The 5,836-nt window shown below is 38.2% G+C and overlaps 1 protein-coding gene across 1 annotated transcript; it reads left to right on the top strand.

Annotated features, from left to right (window-relative positions):
• The first annotated feature begins 1,376 nt into the window (after positions 1-1,376).
• On the top strand, positions 1,377-2,324 carry LOC141153033 (olfactory receptor 1M1-like). The gene has a single exon (XM_073637707.1). It carries the CDS (start codon positions 1,377-1,379, stop codon positions 2,322-2,324), a length of 948 nt encoding a protein of 315 aa, XP_073493808.1.
• The last annotated feature ends 3,512 nt before the right edge of the window (positions 2,325-5,836 follow it).

Below are 5,836 nucleotides of genomic sequence, written 5' to 3'. Positions count from 1 at the left end.
TTTTAGCAAACAGTCCTGTGTGTACATGAAGACTAATACTACTTCTGTCTATTTATGACTTGTATATTGCATCTTCACCAGTTTTCCCCTGTGCTGTAATTGTCTCAGTTGGAATGAGGAGACTAGTTGCTATGATGTCTACCAAACACATCACAGCACACAAAGATATATTCTTGCTTTTTATTGTTTGTTAGCACAAAGACAAAAACAGCAGTATGGAGGAATTATACAGCTGTACTGAACAGTGTAGATGTGAATCCAGCTCTGAGGGAAAGAAAGACTTCGGTAGCAAAAATTAAGCACAATCATTCTGTTTCTCCACTTGCCTGTATTCTCACTCTACTCCTTACTTCTTCTCCCAACTCGCCTCTCTATAGAGCATAATAGGAGGTGTAACCTGACACCTCACTGTCTTGTCCTGAGCAGGACAGATTAAGGCTGTGTGCCCAAGATGCGTTTTTGGTGCATATTTTGGTGCGTATTTGCAGCGCGTAAACGCTCCAGAAACGCATTGCATACATTATCCCATGGCTTCCAATGACATTCTGCAAGTTCTGTGCACATGGTCCATATTTTTTCTGCGCAGATTTTACTTGCAGAAAAAATACGGACATGACCAATTCTTGTGCGTTTCTGCATGCGTATTTGAGTATATAATGCATTGGAAAAACGCATGAAAAATACGCATCAAATACGCATCAAAAACGCATGTAAAAAACGCATGCGTTTTTCTGCCAAGGAGATGCAGAAATGCTCAGGAAAATTTCTGCTTCATTTCTGCATCGTGGGCACTAAGCCTTAAGCTGTTTTTTTCAGAGTGGATGGTGGGGGAGGAGAAGTGGCTGATAATTGGAGAAAGAACCATAATTCTGTGATAAAAGATATTGCAAACTGTCTTATAATCAGTTTTTCAATTTTATTATTGATTTATGCAAAGATAGTTGAAAGTACAGTACAGTTCCCATTTAAAATTGGTGGGTGTCAACAATTTTGTATAATGCAAAGAACTTCCATGGGCCTTAGAGCACAATAAATCATATGCTTGGAACTATATTACTTTTATGGGCCTGCTTACCATTATCTCCAACTTAATATAAACCTACCATGGAGTTTGCCTAGTAAGCCCTGTTGTCCAGAGGTGTACTTAGACATGAACAGATTTGATCATGTTTGGGGCCAGCTCTCATGACTTAATTTACAACACTATGTGGTAGGTTAATTTGTATGTGTTTTGTTTGCATGTGCTTTATAAAAGATATCAGATGTCTACAGTCAACTATAGAATTTCAGACCTCTGATGAGTCCATTGTAGACATTTGCCACTATGTGATAATGAATTATCTTTTTCTTCATCTTCTCTTGACTGGCATTTAGCAATGGAAAGGCTGAATTATTCATCTCCAACTTTTTTTGTACTTTTGCCGATCACTGACTTAATATGGCTTGAGAAGATCCTTTTTTTTGTGGTGGTCTTCTTCTACCTCCTTAACATCATGGGCAATCTCACAATTTATTCTTTAGTAATTAAGGATCTAAACCTTCACTTTCCTATGTATTTCTTGCTGGCTAGCCTGTCTTTTGTGGACATATGTATCTCTTCTTCCACAGTCCCCAAGATGATGGTTGGGTTTTGGGTACAGAACAATATTTCTTTGAAAGGATGTTTCACTCAGATGTTCTTTTTCCATGTGTTTGGATGTACAGAAGGGGTTATCATAGCTGTCATGGGATTTGACCGGTACATTGCAATTTGTTACCCTTTACGATACGTTACCATTGTGAAGAAAACCACTTGCATCCAACTTGTATTTGGCTCATGGAGTGTCTGTCTAATTATTACCTCAATGCATGTGGTCATGTCATCGACACTTCCTTTTTGCAGTGGATATATAGTTAACCACTTCTTCTGTGATATTAAACCAGTGATAAAGTTGGCTTGTACGGACACTCACATCAACGAGGTCATTTTAGCTGCTGTCACTGGTATCTTCAGCACTTTTGCTTTTGTCATGCTCATGCTGTCCTATTGCTTTATAATGAAACATCTCATGAAGATACGTTCTTCTGATGGAAGATCCAAAGCCTTTTCAACATGTTCCTCACACTTTATTATTGTCGTCTTATACTATGGGACAGCCATATGTATCTACCTTGGACCTGCATCTGAAAATACGATAGAAAAAGACAGGGTGGCAGCTATGATTTTTACAGTCATAACCCCAGCATTGAACCCTATTATCTATACCTTGAGAAACAAAGATATAAGAAAATCTATAAGACAACTTGTTTTAAGGTCAAATATTTGTAGAATGAGAATACAGTAGTTCTATAACCAAACCTCGTAAATTGTGATTTTAAGCACCACCCCTCATCAGATTGAGAAAACCTTTGAAAAGAGATTGAAACCTGTTTTCTATAATTATCATAATTCCTTTTGTTGGATTTATGGAAAGACTGGGAAAAAAAGAGAAATATAGGAAGGTATAACTGTAAGATAATTGAATTGAATCAAACAAAAGTCTAACCCTGTTTTTTTAGAGATTGCATCCAAACAATCAGGTCAATCCCTGGTAATTTTGGGGCTTTTGACTCCTCTCTAGGCTGGAAGTCTAATTGTTCAAAGCCTATTTGGCCAAAAGGTTCCATGGGGTCACGTTTGCACTTTGGTAATTTAAAAGAAAAGCACATTGAATCCATGTTTCTATACCTTCTGCTGATATCTAATAAGATATCTTTTTTTGAAGGATCTGTCTTCTATTTCTGGTCAATTAAAAAGTACGTACACATTGCAGTAAAATTAGTAAAAAAAATAAATTAAGTAACTTTGCATACAGTCTTGAATAAAATATAATTATCGTACGTGTGTGCTGTTTTCTAACCTACGAATAGTAGTAGGGGATAGATGAAGAAAATATAATGACATTGGACAAGGTTTGCTTGTAGTCTATAACTGATCAAATAATTAATTTTTTCAGTCCTATTTGCAAAAGTCATTTGGTCATCATTTACATGTCTAGTATTATTCATAAAGCTAGACAAAGCTTATTTAGATGTCTCAAGACAATAAGGTATAGGGTAATTTAGACAAATGTAGTCTTATTGCAGCATTGATGCTATGAGATTGCTAATTTTATCCACTTTTTTGGGTTTGATTGATCAAGACAATAGATAAATTTATATCATATGCTAATATTTTCAAAATGTCACCAATTAAAATTGAAATAACTTTTGGAGACTACAGTGGATGACAAAATGATCTGACTGACCTTAAAGAAATTGTGTTGCATGGAAAGAAAACAGATATCAGAACATTCTTTGCTTAATGTATCAGTGTTGTCTTTGATGTTTAAAGCCGCTGACAGCAATGGTGAACAAGCAACCTTGTTTGTAAAGAAGATACACTCTGATGCATTGTAGTGTGAACAAGTTCAGAGAAGAGTGCATTATACTAGCAGCTGAGAAAGGGTTAGTTACAGGTCTGAACCAGGAAGAAAATAGAGATTGCAAAAGCAAACAGGAGTTTGTTGAGATGATTGCCAGCTGATGTAACTGGGGAAGAGACGAAAAAAAAGATATTTGAACAAAAAGCTACTTAATACTCAGACATACAAGTCGGCCTTAAAATGCCTTTCATGATGATATCACTGGAATTCGTTGGAAACCCAAATAGAAGTACAGCAAAGGGCGGCGCCCATAGGGGAAGGGAGCAGAGTCCAGCCCTGGAGCCAAGATAAGTGTTTAACAGTTATAGTACAATATAGGTCTGAATGACATGCACTGACACCAAGAACATTAGATTTTGGTGCTATTCCACTACCCATGTCCTTGCTAAACCTAAGTTCAGACAGAGATGTCCTGGCGTAACATTGTTAAATCTGAAATTACCACACCATCCCTTAAACAAAATAATTACCAAGCGCCCAGTGAAGACCTATCCACCGGCCACAGACATGGGAAACCTCACACAGTCAAAGTCCATCACATCACAACTGCCTGCTGTAAACATTATGCTCCTATCTCATCCACCCCCCAATAACTAACATATGGAATATGTAGAAATGAAATCAGGAGTGTGAATAAGGAATAGAATTCAGAACTCCGGGCACACGTTTTCTAACACACAGGCATTAAATTCAAAAACATCACAACATTAAACTTCAAAAAACATGGAACCATCAGTGGTAAACTAGTCGTGAGGACATTGATGGTGGTCACTAAACCTTCTCTTTTAGAAAACTCCAGCCAGTGCCCTTTGTCCTTGGATAAAGGCTCTATTATCAATCAATCCTGCTGCCTTGAAAAACAATTGCAGGGACTTGTTAGAGACCACCTTGTCCATCAATTGAAAATTCCAATTGTATAGTATCAAAAGAGAATCCAAGATTTACAAATCAATCTGGACTTCCCTTGTGATGTGCAAAAAATGAAAAGGGGACTTTACACCTGCTGTAGCCATTGAGAAGAAGAGCAAAAAAAACCTCATCAGCAAAATGTGAAATTTAACTTCAGGGAGATTTACAATATATCAATCATGTAAGGGATACAGTGAATTTCTAATGAGGTGAATAAATCAATATCATTAAATTATGTGGTGACCAAATAATATCCAATTAATACATCACATAGAAAACAAGATGAAAGCAAGAACCAGCAGACAGAGGGGTGTCCTAACATTTTCCCTCAATGATGCACACTAAAGATAAGCCCTGCCTGACTGTGGAGGTTGGCACCTTAGATAAAGCATATAAGTTATGGCACCCCTACTCACTGTTGTCTGACCCTAGCTGACCCTAGGTAGTCATGACTAAAGTAAGTCCCCAATGGTAGTGTACCTTAAAAAAGAGGACAGAGCATACAACAATATGGAGCCCAAATTTGGTCCTGCCCACTATACAGTCAGGTGTATACAGTGGTGGCCAAAAGTATTGGCACCCCTGCAATTCTGTCAGATAATACTCAGTTTCTTCCTGAAAATGATTGCAATCACAAATTCTTTGGTATTATTATCTTCATTTAATTTGCTTGCAAGGAAAAAGCACAAAAGAGAATGAAGCAAAAATCAAATCATTGATCATTTCACACAAAACTCCAAAAATGGGCCAGACAAAAGTATTGGCACCCTCAGCCTAATACTTGGTTGCACAACCTTTAGCCAAAATAACTGCGAACAACCGCTTCCGGTAACCATCAATGAGTTTCTTACAATGCTCTGCTGGAATTGTAGACCATTCTTCTTTGGCAAACTGCTCCAGGTCCCTGATATTTGAAGGGTGCCTTCTCCAAACTGCCATTTTGAGATCTCTCCACAGGTGTTCTATGGGATTCAGGTCTGGACTCATTGCTGGCCACCTTAGAAGTCTCCAGTGCTTTCTCGCAAACCATTTTATAGTGCTTTTGGAAGTGTGTTTTGGGTCATTGTCCAGCTGGAAGACCCATGACCTCTGAGGGAGACCCAGCTTTCTCACACTGGGCCCTACATTATGCTGCAAAATTTGTTGGTAGTCTTCAGACTTCATAATGCCATGCACACGGTCAAGCAGTCCAGTGCCAGAGGCAGCAAAGCAACCCCAAAACATCAGGGAACCTCCGCCATGTTTGACTGTAGGGACCGTGTTCTTTTCTTTGAATGCCTCTTTTTTTTTCCTGTACACTCTATGTTGATGCTTTTTCCCAAAAAGCTTTACTTTTGTCTCATCTGACCAGAGAACATTCTTCCAAAACATTTTAGGCTTTCTCAGGTAAGTTTTGGCAAACTCCAGCCTGGCTTTTTTATGTCTCGGGGTAAGAAGTGGGGTCTTCCTGGGTATCCTACCATACAGTCCCTTTTCATTCAGAC

The sequence above is a fragment of the Phyllobates terribilis genome, unplaced genomic scaffold (assembly GCF_046119375.1).
Source record: "Phyllobates terribilis strain yellow unplaced genomic scaffold, ASM4611937v1 Scaffold_7__3_contigs__length_470593459, whole genome shotgun sequence".
Lineage (NCBI taxonomy): Eukaryota > Metazoa > Chordata > Amphibia > Anura > Dendrobatidae > Phyllobates > Phyllobates terribilis.
The sequence above is the reverse complement of the archived record's forward strand: the minus strand, read 5'-3'. Positions and strand labels throughout refer to the sequence as shown.